The sequence below is a fragment of the Gambusia affinis genome, linkage group LG17 (genome assembly GCF_019740435.1).
Source record: "Gambusia affinis linkage group LG17, SWU_Gaff_1.0, whole genome shotgun sequence".
Lineage (NCBI taxonomy): Eukaryota > Metazoa > Chordata > Actinopteri > Cyprinodontiformes > Poeciliidae > Gambusia > Gambusia affinis.
In genome coordinates, this window is record NC_057884.1 from 22,621,533 (window position 1) to 22,639,052 (window position 17,520).

Here is a 17,520-nt window from a genome sequence, read left to right on the forward strand (position 1 = left end):
ATGCCTGTCATTTTCCCTGCTAAAGCTTGCTTAATAAATACATATATCTTAAAAATTCTGATTAGGTTGTGGACATTGAAATTAATTGAGTCATTTGAATTAAAGTGCTTCTATTTATAGTAAAATCAGTATTCATGATTCTAGTAATGTGGTGGCTTCAGACTTTCCTTTGGTGAGAGAAAAATAATGACCCTGTGATTATCTTAGTCTTAGTCACTAAAAATTATCTAGCCGTTACCAAGTGCACGTTACAATTTTAGAAAGGGAACTACCGTTAACAGAAGTGGTTATTGGAACTATGCGGCTGTGAGGGCTACTCGGTTGATTGTTCCTTAACTGGGAAGGGTCATAACTTCTGGATAAGGAGGTAGTCAGAGCTAGACGAATCCCTTTCGCCACCAGTTTAAATAGATTATCTCTTATAGATCTTGTTCAGGGTAAGACCCAGGTCTTAGAGATTCTCCGGACCTGTTAGACAGAGAACTGGTTCAGTAGTCAGCCCGAGGAGTTGTGAGGAGAGGGCGGGGCTGGCTATTGCGCAGTAACAAACAGATGTTTAGCTCTCTTTATACAAGAGAAAACTATTTTTAATAAAGTTGCTGCTTATCAGTTAAAAGTTATTGATTCCTAAAACTAATCATCTTTAGATTAATTTAAACTTGTGTCCCAGTTTTATGTACTATAAAAATGTTAAATAAATTAATGGTTTTCACTAGCTAATAATCATCCTAATAAATATAACAAATTCTAAAAATATCAGACTCTTATTGTGTAATTCCTCTAAAAATAAGAGTTTTGTGTGTTAAATTAGCAAATTAAATTCAGTTTTTTGGTAGATTTTATAAGGATATTCTGTAAAAATGGAACAGTTTCAAATTTCACAATTAAATGATCAAATGAATCCTACATTATTAATTTTCCATTTCCATTAAACAATTAATTATTTCATCTCCAAAAATCTAATGTTTAGTTTATTCCTTTACATTTTTTATCGTCCCCCAATAATTGCATAAAACTTATTGACAAAGATGCAAAAGTTACAAACCAGAATCTACTTTTACTAGTAATCAGAAATAAAAGGGATAATAATAAATCTAATTTAATTAATCTATAAGATGATAGATGTTACCATGGGTTAGCCTTTTTGAAAAAAAAAGATCCAAGATTGTGGCCATTTTTCAAGAGTATCAACAAAAAATATTTAATTTTGTACCAAATTTGTCAATATTTATTACATATAATTCTTTTGGTGTAAAATCATAGATAATTGGACTTATAGAAATTGTATTTACTGATAGTTATAATTTATTTGTGCGCTAAAATCGCTAAAAGATGAAAATGTTTGGTGTCAAATTCCTGCCAACAGAACTTGAAACATAAAAATCATAAATATTTCCTTGATCTTGTGTTTTCTTTTTCTGGTGTACGTTTTTCAAAATGGCCGTCATGATTGTAATGGAGAATTTATGTTTGTAATAAAATTGTCAGTAGGTATTACCAATGGTAGCGACAGCTAAACAAAATGTTGGGTTCACTAACCGCTAATTTGAAAACAAGAACCTTAGTTGATCTAATGCCAAACTGTTAAACACATAAAGTGCTAAAGTGATAAAATATTGACGGACATTATCGCTAAGCCACAAAACACATAAAAATATTGTGGAAGGAAATGATAAATGGCTAAACATGAAGAAAATAAGAGGAGGATGATGCTAAACCACCAAATACTTTAAATACGTATTTTCATTTTTTTTTTAAATGTAAGCATTTTGATGGACGCGACCAAACACAGAAAATATTTTTATCCTTTGTTTTGAAATGATGACTGTAGCAAATTAATTCAGTTTAATTATTAATCAACAAGCTGAACTTCATGTAATCACATATAGAGCAGATGAATAAATGTAACTGACTCTTTACTTATGAACATGAATTGTTCACCAGATCTTATCTAAGCTTTTCTTCCATTTCCATCAAACTTTTCTAATGTGATATTTAAAAACTGAGCTTAACAAACCTTGATTGAAACAAGGCTACTGAAAACTAAAACAATCATTAATTTTTCTGTTTTTCCTGAAGGGAGCACAGATCCTTTCTGCTGCTAAAGAACTGGGACACCTTTCCAAACTGAAGGTATCAGGTTGCCTTTGAGTTTCTCTTCTCCTGTGAATTGGTCTAGTCAAAGTCTTGGTCTGGGTTGTTTAGGATCACATGGCAGGAGACGCTAAAAGCCTGACGCCCAGGCAGTGTGCCGTCATGGACGTGGCTCTGGATACCATCAAGGTGAGACCAAAACGTTGACCTCTGCTCCATAAGGACGACGGTCAAAGACCTTTATAATCAGCTCAGATGAATATTCATGTGCAGCAACGTAGAAAGTTAGAAAGTGAAGTAATAACCAGACTAAAGTCTCATTATGTAACAATGATTTTACCTGTACTTGGGTTGCTAGGTGACGGCTGGTACTCTGCTGGGAAACAGGCAGATTATTTCACTAGCAATAAACTCCTATGTCTTGTCAAAACTTTACTTTTAAGTTATTTTTTTTTCTTATTTTACAAACCAGGAAAAATCCTTGGTGGGATTTTGTTCAGTTTATCGATTCTGATCAAACAGAAAAGTACAATTCCTTCACATTTTAAGATCAATTTCACTTGTTTTTATTGAGTCTTTTAGTTGATTTATCTCCACTTTAAGTCTGTTTAATCATTCAGGTTCTAGAATGCTGATTCCTCTGCTCGTCTGGTTTTGTTTTCTACGCAGCAATACTTTCATGCAGGTGGGAACGGCTTGAAGAAGACTTTCCTGGAGAAGAGCGCTGAGCTTGACGCCTGTCTCTCTCTACACCCAGACCACCGACACGCTCATCAAAACCTTTGTGACCACGCAGCATTCACAAGGTAGATCCAAAACGCCTTGAAGGAGCTTAAATACGGGAGAGTTTCAGATTCCTCGCTGCTTTTATCTCCTGGATTTGGTTGTTTAAGTTGCTGTCCTGTTTTTATCTCCTGCTGCCTCTGTGCCAGTGCACAATGGGAAGGGTATTAGGTTAACTCCTAATGAGAAAATCCAGCCCAGCAGGGGTAGGTCTCCATGAAATCATCATCAGCCCACCTTCCCTTCATCGTTTTCTCTCTTTTGTTTTGTGAAACCTGTTTCTGCTGCTTGACTCTATAAAAAGTGTTTTTATTTGCCTACATTGGACCAAATGTTGTTGTTTCTGTTAAACCAGGTTCAGGTGTGGACAAACCCATCGGAGAGGTTTCCCTGCAGATTGAGCTGTACACTCATCCGAAGAGCGGAGAGCGGAAAGTTACACTCAAAGGTCCGTTTGGGATCATTTTTAACCAATAAAATCAAATTTAGAGCATTTTAGTGTAAATTTAGTTTAAATATTTGTGTCCACACATTAATGCAGTGATTGGAGCCAGTGACTTGAAGTGGCAGACGTCTGGGATGTTCAGACCCTTCGTGGAAGTCACTCTGATCGGGCCGCACCTCAGCGACAAAAAGCGCAGATTTCAGACCAAATCCAAGAACAACAGCTGGTCTCCCAAATACAACGAGACCTTTCACTTGTAAGTTAGTATTAAGAAAGAGATATTTTAAGTTAGCTTAATATGGAAATGTTTGGCTCTCTCTCTCTTCCTTCCCGGGTCCCTGAGCGAATGACTTCACGGCTGGAAGGTAACAGTGAGGCGTGCTGACGTCACAGTGTTACAGAGTTTAATCCAATAGGAAAACACCGTATGAATTAACAAGGAAACTGCAGAGTTACAGAGATATACATTCTTTACCTGAGTCAGAGAAAAGATAGAGAAAGAAAAGACAGAAAGAAGGACAAAGACGCGTCTTTGGAGAGAGCTGATGCAGGAAAAGCAGAATAGGGCAGCTATCTGAATTCTTATTATTGAGCATTCACTTTTCTAGTGAAGGCATTTCTTTTTGTTAATATATGCGAATAGGGCGTTCCCTGTTTTGACCAACCAAAAGCTACCTTGGAAAGACTTAGACCTTCCAGTAAGTTTATGGCAGAAATCAAAAGTTGTTTACTACTTGTTAAAATTATAAGTTATTTTCATCAAACTTAGTTTTTTGCTTTTCTGTTTTCAGCATCTCCAAACAACTTAAATCTTTGTCTTGTTACAAAACGAAATGAGGTAGAATTCCTTTTCTAATTCAAACAATTTTCCTTTGATTCTGAAATTGTCACTGATACTACATTTTCAAATACATTCATCATCTACTAGATTAATACTTCTTACTTGGGTAATATACTTTAATCGAACACACGCTATTAATATTTAAGAATGTATTAAAAAATCAGAAGTTCCTAAAATTCCAGGCTGTGATCAACTCCAGATGCAGCTCTCCTCTCAGAGAAAGATTGACCTCTGAGCCAGAGAAATATGGTTTGGCCTACCTGATTTAAAGCCTTCAAGAGAATAGTGTTTTTGTAATCCAAGAGAATATTTATCTCCTGTCTCCTGGCTTACATCTGTTTAGCATTTGTCCAAATAAGAATGTTCATTCTACCTAAATGTACATGGCTTGAGATTAACTATATTAAGCACTCAAAAATAGTCATATTTCCTTAACATTAGAAAAGAAACATTGTGACACATTTAGGAATTAATTTTAACCTCTTTTAATTCTGACTTTATGAACTGTTGGTTATATAAAACAAAGTCCTTGTAAAATTACTGGACAGTGTCAGCTAATGCGCTAGTAGCGGAGCTAATTTTTCATTTAGTGTTTCTGCTAAACCTTTAGTGGACTTAGTTTCCTCACATTTAATTATTCAGAATAAAATCCAGAGTTATTCTAAGAAATTAATTCAGGGAACACTAATTGTGTCAATAGTTTTAAAAGTTGTCAAAAAAGCTAAAATGGCAGACAAAACATTAGCTCCACTATTAGCACATTAGCATCTTAACAGACTTGTGCCTTCTACTGCAGATGTCAAACTTTATTGAACTGAAAGTCTATAAAACAGCAAAAGTACATCAGTGCTTTAGAATTTAACTTGAAAACTAATTCAGGGGAATCTAAGTGCACTGCACAAAAAATTAGCTTTGCTATTAGCACATTAGCGGATTAGCACTGCAGATGTGGACCTCGAATCAAATGAAAATTTATGACTTCCAAAGTAAAATGGCGCTTTTGATTTAAAATGGAAAATTAGATCAGCAAAAGCTAGGTGTGCTAATGTTTTTAAAGTTTCAACAAAAGCACAAAATCAGGAATTAGCTCTGCAGTTAGCGCATTAGCACATGTGCTCCCACCTCTTGTTCTGCTGTCGCTCTGCAGCGTTCTGGGTGTCCAGGACGGGTTCGAGTGCTACGAGGTTCAAGCCTGCGTCAAGGACTACTGCTTCGGCCGCGCCGACCGGGTGGTGGGCCTGGCCGTGGTGCAGCTGAGGGACATCATGGAGAGGGGCAACTGCGCCTGCTGGTGCCCCCTGGGGCAGCGCATCTCCATGGACGACACGGGCCTGACCGCCATGCGGATCCTCTCCCAGCGCTCCAACGACGACGTCGCCAAGGAGTTCGTCCGGCTCAAGTCCGAGACCCGATCAGCGGAGGAGGGAAGATGAGGGTCTGCTTATTCCAGTGGGACTGCTTTGACCTCTGACCTCTCTTGGCTGCTGTGGAAAACCTCACCAGCTTCCAGTGTTCTTCAACTTCACATTTTTAACCTTTTTAACTCTCGTCCGCCTCCACTGAGGAGACAGAACCCATCCAGAACCTGTCAAAGGGCCGAATAAGAACCCACCCACCCCAAGTGTTCTTGTGCAATAAATCCAACCCACCCCTCCCAAACTGTGGCCAAGTGGTTCAAGCCTTACACTCTGCAAGCTGTGAATGTGTGTTCATGTAAAAGGAAAGAAATCCCTGTTTTTAATGACCAGAATCAAATATTTCACTTCACTTAGCAAAGAAAAACTACAAATCACAATTTATGTTCTGTTTTCTAACAGTTTGAGCAGATTAATGCAGAAATGATTTTAATCCTCATTTCCAAATGAAAAATGTTTGAATTTAACTCATAGATTCATTTCATCCTCTATTTGGTGGACATTTTATTTCTCTCTGTGTTTCCTGTACGCTGTGGCCATTTTATTTATTTTTATGTTTATTTATTTCCCTTTTAAAGACGGGATTTGATGCGTTTTCTGCTCCATTTATTGACATTTTTGTTGAGTTTTTTGGGGTTTTGTTACAAACTGAGTTGCACAGCAGGACTTGAGTTGGATAATTACAAGTTTACATTTCTCTCCTTTTTTGTCTTTTATTCTGCTCTTCATATGAGTGGCCTTAATTATAAAACTGATTTTTTATTTTTTGTTGTTTATTTTTAATCTCTTTACCTTGTAATTGTTATGATTTGCATCTTATTTCCCCAGATTGATGTCAAACTGGTGAATTTCCTCAACATTTTCTATTTTTCATTTCAGTAATTTTATGTAATCTGGATTTTTGTGGGCATCTTTCATGCTGAGTATCAAATCCAATGTTTTTTTATTTGTTTCCATTTCTTTATATTTTCTGTAGACAGTGATTTATTTTGAACTCTTTTTGTTTCTGCAGCTTTTTAATGGATAAAATCTCTTAGACTCTACAGATTCAGCCTCTTTCTGACCTTCCCTGAATAATTCAATGTTTTTGTTGATGGGAGAAAATATTTCTTTGTGCAACACACTTTCCTCGTGCCAAGTTAAGTTTTCACTTTAGGTTTTTTTAATTATTGTATTTTTGTACCTTTCAAACCATAAAATCTCTGCATTTATCTGGAGTTTTCATTGGACTGTCACTTCTCTTTAAATCTGTCTCACTGTGTTTGTTTTCCACTTAAAGTTTTCTATAAAGTATTTAAGACTTAAATGTAAATGTCTGTTTCTTTCTTCCACCTCAGATTAAAAAAGTCATTTTCACAGTGAATTCAGTGTATTTAAAATTTACAATAGATATTATCTTATTGCACTTTATGAGGAAAAATATGAACAATTAATGTTCAGATGAAATCAGCCCAGATTTTTCCATTGTGAACGAACCATAAAAGTGCATCTTAATATGTTAGAATATCATTGTTTCAGAAATGTGAATTTCATATGTGCATCATTTTTTTCACCAGTTTTTCTTTCCACCACTTTTTATTAAAAAGTAAAACTGTCCTCTGGGAGCAGCCATCTTGTTTAAGAATGACTTTTTGTGGCAGATATTCACCATGATTGGTTACTCCATAATGTGGCAATAATTAACTTTTTATTGGTTTTGTGTAAACATGCAAACAATTTATTGTCTTACAGAATAAAATTAGTTCAATTAACTAACTGTAAAGTCAGTTTAGACCTTCTTTTATTGCTGTAGTTTGGCTGCCATCCAGCAGAGTTTTCCTCTGGTCATTCTGAGTTGTAACCTTTGATACAAGATTGTGTTGGTATCTCAGAAGAGGAATGAGGAACAGTCAAAACCATAAATATGGCCCAGTTTGGGGTCTCCATTTGTGGATTGTTTGGAAAATTGAGTTGATCAATTTACTGGATTGAACTGGAGATTAATAAAACCAGGAGTGGAGTTTTCTAATTTGCATTTTTGTGCCATAAAGGGATTTGAAACCAAATCTACAAAGAGTTTGACTGGAAAGTAAAAACCAGATTTAATAGATCTCCATTAAAAACTTTCATTTCCAGGATTCCAACCACAGATTGATGTTGGAGGAATTTGTGGAATGGTCGGTCATCACACACGTCTGTGACTGACAACAAATAAAACCTTCTGGGAGGAAATGAAGGAGATTGAGGACATTCTGAGGACAGATCTCCATGGAGCCTCTTCTATTTCTGCTGGAACTAAACACCAAGGATTTTCTCAATAAAGATCAATGTTATATTGTTGCACATTCTGCTACTAGTAGAGAGAAAGACACACTAAACTGGATTAAACTCTGTTCACCAACTGAATGGAGAAAAAACTGAAACATGACAACATGATGGAGCGTCTGACTGAACAACTAGACATGAAAATACATAATTAAATATGAAGTTTAGAAAATATATAATGGGTTTGAAAATTAAATGTTTAGTTTGGAAAATAAATTTTTTGTTTTTCAAAATAAATACTTAGTTTGAAGCTAAATATTTAGCTAAATTATTTCCAAAAATTTTCTTTTCAAAATAAGTATTCAGCTTGTGAATTAAATATTTAGTTTTGAATGAACGTATGAATAACATGGTGAAAATATTACTTTGAAAAATGCATTTTCACATTTTTTTCTCTATGACATGATGAATAAACTAAAATAAGTTCTTTAATTTGTTACTATCAATCAGACAGTCATGATCAAAAGTAAGTACATCATTTTTTCAGATTTCTTTCCTCATGAAGATTTTATCAATGTCTGATTTCATCAGAGTTCAACTTCCTGGTTCTGTTGCTCTGAACTACAAACCAGGTGAGCTGTGACTCATCAGTTTTCAATGTCATTTACTATTTGAATTTACCTGTTCATGTGGCTCCAGAGTGTTTCTCAGTCTGTTGTTTAATTTTTTTTTCTTAACTTATGATCGTTGAACAAACTGTAAGTTTGTTTATTTATTTCTTGAACTTTTTCATCACTAACTTTTTCTGATTGTTTCTAATTTGATGTTTGTAAAAGTATTCTGATTTCAGCTCAAAATAATATCTGTTGAAGTAATCACAGGTTATTAGATTACTGATGAACTGGAATCAAACAACATGATGAACAGCTGAAGTTTCACTGTTTTCTTCTCTGAACTGATTCATGTTTTTTATTTTCTGGTACCGAACTCTAGTCTCCACCATTAATGTCAGGAACAGTTTCCTGTTGCTTCCTTTCAAAATAAGATATTACTAAAATGGGTTTGATTCAGTCAGATGATTAAATAGTTAACGTAAGATGATTTATTTTTTCTTTGGAATTAATGTGGTAACATACAACATCAGTTACTTACTACTGTTGATCCATAGCTAAATTATCTTCCTTTAAAAGTTGTTTCTTCCTTTTTCAGACTTTTCTTGTTAAAATTATTAAAGTCTGGATAGCTAGCTATTTCTTGTTCTGTTTTTAAGATTTATTTTATGGTTACACCGATTTAACTCGCATTGTAGTGTTATATTAATCTTTAATGGAGCAAATAATCCAATTTATATTTGTGAACTATAAGACTTGTTCAGGTTGAATCAGTGAATGTAAATGTTGCTCCATGTCTCCATCTAGTGGACTGATAGTAGAAGTGCAGCAGCTGATGGCAGCTTCCTCTGCCTCTCTGCTGTCTGACTGCATTCACCTGACACTGATATGCCAATCAGAGGAGGAGCAGCTGATCTTTTTCCAGCTCTAATGATGTAAAGGATGATCAGAGTTGATGTGCAGATGAATGATGTGTGTTTCCTCTGCAGGTGAAGGTAGAAAGTGTGTGTGAGCTGATGTGAATTCAGCAGCATGGATCAGTGTGAGGACAGAGAGGAGGGAGTCCCTCCCTCTAAAACCACTCTGTGTGGGGAAGATGAGAGCCAGAGCAAAGGTCAGAGGTGAGGTCACCATCTCTAACTGTCCACAGCCCTTTTCACACAGCGTTCACTATATCAGGCCAGAACAGACGTGGTGATGAAGCTGCTGCTGCTCCTCTTTGCTGATTAAGTTTTAATCATCATGTTTCTGTCAGGATCCATCAGAGACTCAAACCAGAACCAGAACCCAGCTGTGTGTCCTTTAAGAGTGACAGGTCAAAGGAAGATTTCATTGACTTTAAATCTCCTGGAGCTCCACCATCAGAGAGGTGAGCGTTTCTAACTGCTGTAAGTGTGGAAACTGAACCAGTATCAATTCAGATGTTCCCAGTTTTATCTATCTATCTATCTATCTATCTATCTATCTATCTATCTATCTATCTATCTATCTATCTATCTATCTATCTATCTATCTATCTATCTATCTATCTATCTATCTATCTATCTATCTATCTATCTATCTATCTAAGTTAGACCCAAAATAGGGCGTTCCCTAGTATGTCATTTTCTTTAACCTTAGCTTTGCATGTGTGTACTCTGTGTGTGCATTTATGTATATACAAGCATGCAAATAGCTTTCCATCAATCAATTTTATTTATAAAACATCTATTGCTGCTCAAATCGTCATCCTCATTTTACATATCTCAGATCTAGAATGATGGATGTCACATGTCCAAACACTATCCCCTCTCCCAAGCTCCACAGACACAATCTATATCAGATCTGCTGACATGGACTTTTACATCTTCATATTACATCTCAATGATTCTTGTTGTCTCAAGGAGTGAATGTCAATTACCTCCTTGTGTAAATCAATCTCTGAGCCTTCTAATGGCCTAATTATTCTGTGTTGAGCAACATCAATTTACAGGACATCTACTGAATGATTCTGGTGTTACTGTAGTTCATCTTCCTCTTTCTAACTCCTTTGTATTGTGTTTATGTGATGCTCTGTTTTTCTGCTTCAAGTATTTTTAGTGTGAAACTTGATGATTTCCTCTGTTAATACTCCTGGATGAATATTTCCTGTCTTTCTAATTGTTCCTGGTTCCTCCACAGAGTGGACCAGCAGAGCTCAGAGGTTCCCAGTGGTCCATCTGTCCAGCAGCATCAAACACAGCTGGACTCCATATTTATGGTCTGTAAATGAACAACTACTTTTCTATGGGTTCTGTTCACATTATGGTGGACTTTGGAATGTCAATCAGTTTCCATCTGGTGTTTTCCCATGATTTCAGTCTTCATCTTCTATTCTGTTTCAGGTGCTGGAGGACAACATTGTCACTTTTGTGAAGAAAGAGCTAAAGAAGATCCAGAAATTCTGATTCTGATGAAGAATGAGAAAGTCAAAGAGTAAGAGGTGTTGGAAGGTGAGGATGAAGAGCAGAGGAAGAGCAAGAGGCAGTGACGATCACCCTGAACTTCCTGAGGATGATGAAGCAGGAGCAGCTGGCTGAACGTCTGCAGAGCAGTAAGAGGATTTCTACAAAGATTTGAGCTAATGGAAATCAAACATTACTCAATCATCATAAAGATGATTTTTTATTTCCTGATTTTACTTTTGTTTATTTAGAACATCTTGCTGCAGTTTGTCAACATAAACTTAAATCTGGTCTGAAGAAGTTCCAGTCTGTGTTTGAGGATTGCTAAAGCAGGAAGTCCAACGAACCAGATCTACACAGAGCTCTACATCACAGAGGGAGGGACTGGAGAGGTCAATGATGAACATGAGGTCAGACAGATTGAAACAGCATCCAGGAAACCAGACCAGAAACAACAATCAGACAAGAAGACATCTTTAAAGTCCCACCTGGAAGAGATCAACCAATCAGAACAGTGATGACAAAGGGAGTGGCTGGCATTGGGGAAAGTTCACTCTGGACTGGGCTGGAACAGATATTTCCATTCACTTCCTTCCTGAAACCATCAGCTTTGAACATTTCCAGGTTTTGTTCATCTTTGATGGCTTGGATGAGAGTCGACTTCCTCTGGACTTCCACAACAAGGAGATCCTGACTGATGCTACAGAGTCCACCTCAGTGGATGTTCTGCTGACAAACCTCATCAGGGGGAAACTGCTTCCCTCTGCTCTCCTCTGGATCACCACACGACCTGCAGCAGCCAATCAGATCCCTCCTCAGTGTGTTGGCATGGTAACAGAGGTCAGAGGGTTCAATGACCCACAGAAGAGTACTTCAGGAAGAGATTCAGAGATGAGGAGCAGGCCAGCAGGATCATCTCCCACATGAAACAAGCCTCCACATCATGTGCCACATCCCAGTCTTCTGCTGGATCACTGCTACAGTTCTGGAGGATGGAGACCAGAGAGGGGGGAGAGCTGCCCAGAACCCTGACTGAGATGTACATCCACTTCCTGGGGATCCAGACCAAAGTGATGAAAATCAAGTATGATGAAGGAGCTGAAACAGATCCACATTGGAGTCCAGAGAGCAGGAAGATGATTGAGTCTCTGGAAAAAAATCAGCTGCAGAAAGGAAACCTGATCTTCTATGAATCAGACCTGACAGAGTGTGGCATCGATATCAGAGCAGCCTCAGTGTACTCAGGAGTGTTCACACAGATCTTTAAAGAGGAGAGAGGTCTGTACCAGGACAAGGTGTTCTGCTTTGTCCATCTGAGTGTTCAGGAGTTTCTGGCTGCTCTTCATGTTCATCTGACCTTCATCAACTCTGGAGTCAACTTGATCGAACAAGATACACCATCATTTTCCTCATTTTTTAACAGGTCAAATATAAATGATCTCCATCAGAGAGCTGTTGACCAGGCCTTACAGAGTCCAAATGGACACCTGGACTTGTTCCTCCGCTTCCTCCTGGGACTTTCACTGCAGACCAATCAGAGACTCCTACAAGGTCTGCTGACACAGACAGGAAGTAGCTCACAGACCAATCAGGAAACAGTTCAGTACATCAAGGAGATGATCAGTGAAAATGTGTCTGCAGAGAAAAGCATCAACCTGTTCCACTGTCTGAATGAACTGAATGATCGTTCTCTAGTGGAGGAGATCCAACAGTCTCTGAGTTCAGGAAGTCTCTCCACAGATAAACTGTCTCCTGCTCAGTGGTCAGCTCTGGGTTTCATCTTAGTGTCATCAGGAAAAGATCTGGATGTGTTTGACCTGAAGAAATACTCTGCTTCAGAGGAGGTTCTTCTGAGGCTGCTGCCAGTGGTTAAAGCCTCCAACAAAGCTCTGTAAGGACACAGATTGTTAATGCATTTATTTTTAATTTAAAAAAAACTTTTGATGAGTTAAATATTGAGTCATGCTTTATCAGTTTGTTTACTCCTGTATTGACTCCTCAATGTTGGCCACTAGCAGATGATGAGTAAAACAGAGACCGGCTCTCATTGGTGACTATTCATAATGCTAGATGTTCAAGCAGCAGAAATATTTTTTTTTTCTGTTAAAGCTGACACTGGATTAGTTCATTATAGAAATTGTTTTTCTTTACTGTCTGCTTTATTGCAGTCTTTTAAGTTTGGAGGACCAACTATAGAATAAATCAGTTCACAATATATGTATCATAAAGATGTGGAAAATATATTTTTTCAGTCTGTGCAAAAAGAATATAATTGATTAGAACACATAGCATACATTTTGAAGAATTATTTAATATTTTTCTCTCTGTCTCCTCAGACTGAGAGTCTGTAACCTCTCAGAGAGAAGCTGGGAAGCTCTGTCCTCAGTTCTCAGCTCCCAGTCCTCCAGTCACAGAGAACTGGACCTGAGTAACAACAACCTGGAGGATTCAGGAGTGAAGCTTCTCTCTGCTGGACTGAAGAGTCCAAACTGCAACCTGGAAACTCTCAGGTAAAATGTTCTCAATCCTGGTGAAACCAGATTTCTGTCCTTTACCTGCTGCTATAGATGATATAAATGTTAATTCATATTGTATAAAATAAAACTGTGTTTTTGATGTGGTAATCAGGCTATCTTGATATAACTCAGCTGGTTTTATTTACTCCAGGCTGAAGAACCAAGATTCTATGATCATTTTACATATTTGATACAGATTGCTGCATCCTGTTAAAAAGAAACATTATTGCATTTTCCTCCAGTTGTTAGACTGTCTTTTTCTACAAATGATAAATGTTGATTTTAATACAGAATGAAGTAAATTTATTACCATTTTATTACTATCATAATTAATATCATTTCAGTGTTTCTCTGTGAAAAACAGTTCAGACTTTGGTTTCTCAATGTTCTCATTTTCTGTCATTAAATTTTGTGTCTCTGCAGCTTATCAGGCTGTTTGGTCTCAGAGGAAGGCTGTGCTTCTCTGGCCTCAGCTGACCTCCAATCCATCTGAAAGAGTTGGACCTGAGTCAATCATCCAGGAGACTCAGGAGTGAAGCTGCTAGCTGACTGAGATCACTGGAACTGGAAGCTCTCAGGTAAATGCTGCATCTCTTTACAAAAAAATCAGATATTTAGATCTTCTACTGAAGAATAAATATTTTTTTACATTTTCATTACAGTTGAATAAAACTGTCCTTTCTCAAAATGTTCATACTGAATGACTGCTCTAGATGATTCAACCTGAATATTTTACAGACATTCTTGGTCTGTAACATTGATGAAATAACCAAAAAGTCAAACACTCTGCAAATTGAACATTGACATCTCAATGTAATTGAATCTTTAAATCTATAATTTTTCAGTATTTTATCATGTGTAAAATTTCTATAATTCAGACTGCAGTTTTCAATTGAAATAATCAACATAAAACCAATTTTTTTTCACTAACATCCAAAATAAAATTTATTAATGTTGTGGAAAAAATACTATTTCAAGCACTGACTGGTAAAATCTTCAGTCAGGTTTATTCATATTGCACAATAGAAAAAGACTCAGTAATGAAGCATGATGAAAAACTTCAATCTCACAGAGACAACACATGAGTTTTATACCAACATAAAATTAAAACAAAGGAACATTTGGTTCTGATGCAATATAAACAACTTAATTCCATGAAAAAATTGTTCTGTAATTCATAAACTTTTCATGTAATTGAGATTGTAATTTTCCATGACATTTGATAATATGAAAATCAATATTAATCAACACATTTTCCTCAGTCATAACACACACTATCCAAGATAACAAAGGAACATAAAAGATCTGAAAAATCAAATAACTTATATCCAACAATATGAGACTGTGTTTAGAAAAACTTATCTTCTGAACATATGTTCTAAAAGTGAATTGCAATGATTGAAGACATAAAAATCCAAGAAACAACAAAATACTAAAACTGTGAGATGATCATTTATAAAAACAAACAAAAACATATTAAATTATGTAACAATGAATTGAATCCTTGTTTTTCTTCTTTCTCTCTGAACTTTTCTAAATATTTTTCAGTTTCACTACTTCAGTTTCAGTGGACCCTAGTTCTGTGGTTTGACCTTTCTAGCAATAATATTGATTTCTTTCCATCTTTTCCATATTCAAAGTTTCTTTCTCTTGAATTTGTGTCATTACTGTTCTTCAATCTGTTGTTATTTCAAATTTAGAGTTTATGTAATCATTTAACATTTATTATTCTCACTGGTTGATGAAGTGCAAAGACTGATTTTTCAAAATTTATAAATAAATTTTATTAAGTTAACTTTAAAATTTCATAAATGATCTTTAATGTGACTGATTTTCATGTAATCTGTTATGAATAATAGTTTTTAATTTCTCACTGGATGTTAAAATGAAATTTTTCATGGTCCAATTTTTCATTTTCACCTTTGCAGACCATCATCATCTTCCTGTGCCTTTCTCAGCTAGTGAACTCATTTTATGTCATCCAGTACATCTCAATCTATTTCTGGTTGACATCTCAAACTGATGTTGTCAAATTCTCATACCTGTTCCAGAACTCTGAGAGATCTGTACTTTTCATCTTTCTGGTGATCTTCTTGACAAACTTTCCTATAAATGTTGTTTCATAGTAAACAAGTGATTTCTCAATTCAGCACCTTTGATCAGTCAGGTGTCTATGTCAGAAACTTCTATGGACTGTTTGAGAAAAAAGTTCAAGATCATGTCTCTTAGTGAGCTAAGACAGAACTCATCAGTTTGTGAAAAGTCTGAAAACATATAATATATGGCTGGCTTAGAACATTCATAAAGAAATCACATTTTTCTTAGATAGGTGAATCCTTTTCCTTGTCAAGTTCCATTAGATTTTGTATTTGTCAATGAAATTTGCTGTCAGAAATTTGTCTGGATCTATTGATAAACATCTTAATGCATTTGAAATGCATCTTCAGTCTAACATCTCTGATTTGAATGGCTCAGAGCTTAGGCATGTAACAACAGTCCATATCTCTGGACTCCTTTCTACCTTGTTTATTGAAAAACCGTCAATGCCTGTATTGAGAAAGGAGGAATACAATGATCAACAGGCAGGTCAGCATAAACATTCTTCAACAGTTTACATTGAACTCCTGATGTGTTGACAATTTATGCAATAATCCAGTAGCCTTCTGAATCTTCAGTTTCCCTGGCCTTGGTGCTGTGTTCAGGCAAGATCAGTATCAGTGCTTATGATGCCTTCAGAGATTCATGTTTGAATACACTGATGAACTTCTTAACATAACTCCAAATATATAAAAAATCAGTTCATTTTGTGAGTTCTCCTGGGTTTTTGATTGAGCAATGCTCTTCTCCATTTCCTGTGCAACTTGATCAGATCCTGTTCTGACTTTCCATAAAAATTCAATTCTTCTAAAGATATCAGAAAGCACTGTTCAGGTTTTACAGTCAGTTTATTCATATATTGTGCACAATACAGAGAGATTGTAGGACAATCAGTATGAGTCTGATGACAAATAAAGATGAGTTACCATAAAATTAATAACAAAGGAGAGATAGTCTGTTCTATTTCTGAAACAAAATTCTCCAAGCAAATTGTTCTTTTGGTGAGAAAAACATATTAGCAGATGATCTTATTTAATTTTGGACATTCTGTCTCTGATCAGGTTTATTGATTCAAGATCAAATGAGACTCTGTGACTTCAAATTGTTTTTTGTATGTTATAAATGATACAAAAGATGTGGAAAATTTAACAACAGTTCAATTTGCTCAAAACAATCCTAAATTACTGAATCCAAACTTCCTGAGATTGTCTATCTGATTAATGCTGGTTCTGATTGGCAGGTTGATTAATGCTGGTTCTTTTTTAGTTATTCAGAACTTAAAGAAGATCATTCTTATTAATTTTTTCATAAATTATCATATTTGGGCATAGCAAAGTTTCAAAGACATTTTGTTCTTGTTTATCATGAAAAACCTGCTGCAGCTTTAATCAGTGAGATTCATTGAAGGAAGAGCAAATTTTCTTCCAGTAGTGAATAATGGTTCAACAAGAGAACCAACGCTTTCATCAGCTGGAAGACTTGAATTATTTTTCTGGTTATTTGTTTAGTTTTCTAACCGTGATGCTAATCTGGGTGAGTGTTGGTAGTTGAGCTGCTTCACCTGATTTACCTGCCGTTCTGGATGTCATTTTGTTCCTGCATTGAGCCTCAATGTCAAACTATAACTGCATTTTTTTCAGACATTTATTTCAAGTGTATTGATAGAGCTGTTGCCTTCATCAAGAATCCTGTTTGATTCTATTTTCTGCTGTTTATGTTCTCCTGTGCAGTGTTCTCTGGGTTCTCAAACTTTACAGTTGTCTTTAATTGGCTCTCTAAATTCTCTTTTTGTGTGTGAATTTGTGTGTGTTGAATGGTTCTGTATTCTCTCTGTAGCTCTGTGACAGACTGGTGACCTTCCATGACATCACCCAGAATGCTGGAGAGGAACCAACTTTCTGCAAAAAAAGTGAACAGAAAATGAATGAATTTTCCTGTTTGCTCAGCTGAGTAAAAGAACCAGCTCTCCTCATTGATGTTGATTTTATTTCTCTAGTTATCATATTCTTAAATTTTTCTTTTGAAACTGTCCTTTAATTTGTTCATTGTAA

General features: G+C 36.0%; 1 protein-coding gene across 1 annotated transcript; it reads left to right on the forward strand.

The window, feature by feature from the left end:
- Positions 1–10,968: 10,968 nt before the first annotated feature.
- LOC122819519 (NLR family CARD domain-containing protein 3-like) lies at positions 10,969–12,774 on the forward strand. Its single transcript, XM_044096299.1, has 3 exons — positions 10,969–11,005; positions 11,721–11,940; positions 12,016–12,774. The coding sequence occupies exons 1-3, from the start codon at positions 10,969–10,971 to the stop codon at positions 12,749–12,751; spliced, it is 993 nt and encodes a 330-aa protein (XP_043952234.1). The 3' UTR covers positions 12,752–12,774.
- Positions 12,775–17,520: the final 4,746 nt, after the last annotated feature.

What these genes read in the sequence shown, in the direction of transcription:
- LOC122819519 (XM_044096299.1), top strand. Translation starts at nt 10,969, where the DNA reads ATGAAGCAGGAGCAGCTGGCTGAACGTCTGCAGAGCA. An exon ending in GGCTGAACGTCTGCAGAGCA is followed by an intron (nt 11,006 to 11,720) that starts GTAAGAGGATTT and finishes AATGACCCACAG; the next exon opens with AAGAGTACTTCAGGAAGAGA. An exon ending in ACCAAAGTGATGAAAATCAA is followed by an intron (nt 11,941 to 12,015) that starts GTATGATGAAGG and finishes TCTGGAAAAAAA; the next exon opens with TCAGCTGCAGAAAGGAAACC.